Source organism: Buceros rhinoceros, unplaced genomic scaffold (genome assembly GCF_000710305.1).
Source record: "Buceros rhinoceros silvestris isolate BGI_N320 unplaced genomic scaffold, ASM71030v1 scaffold17220, whole genome shotgun sequence".
In the NCBI taxonomy this organism is placed as follows: Eukaryota; Metazoa; Chordata; class Aves; order Bucerotiformes; family Bucerotidae; genus Buceros; species Buceros rhinoceros.
The window spans coordinates 11,241-11,636 of NW_010388076.1; the positions used below are offsets into that span (position 1 = coordinate 11,241).

The 396-nt window shown below is 66.4% G+C and overlaps 1 protein-coding gene across 1 annotated transcript in view; it reads left to right on the forward strand.

Annotated features, from left to right (window-relative positions):
* Positions 1-252: 252 nt before the first annotated feature.
* Positions 253-396, forward strand: part of KCTD17 (potassium channel tetramerization domain containing 17) — a 5,271-nt gene continuing 5,127 nt past the window's right edge. Inside the window, exon 1 of the mRNA XM_010144770.1 lies at positions 253-327. Coding sequence (XP_010143072.1) covers positions 268-327 — 60 coding nt within the window. The 5' untranslated portion in view covers positions 253-267. The remainder of the gene's footprint in view (positions 328-396) is intronic.

Below are 396 nucleotides of genomic sequence, written 5' to 3' on the forward strand. Positions count from 1 at the left end.
CAGCGGGCTGGAGCGTGGTTTTGCCCTCCCACCCCTGATGGCCGCAGCGATATCCTCCAGCACAGAGTACGATTCCTCCTCTCGGGACGCCCTTGGCGGTCACAGGATGAACCCCGGCCCCAATGAAACATGGCTGCTGCGGAGGGAGAGGCAGATAGACTACAGATCCCGGCATTCTTCGGGCAGGCAGCACCTGCGGCAGTCCCTGCACACCGGGGGTGGGGGGGGTGGGGGGTATTGAGGATGAGAATGGAGGGCGGGGAGGAGATGCAGGGCGCCGTGGGGCTGCGCTGCTCCTGGGACATCCCACCATCCCCTGCCACCCAGGCCAAGTGGGTGAGGCTCAATGTGGGGGGCACCGTCTTCCTCACCACCAGGCAGACCCTGGGTCGGGGG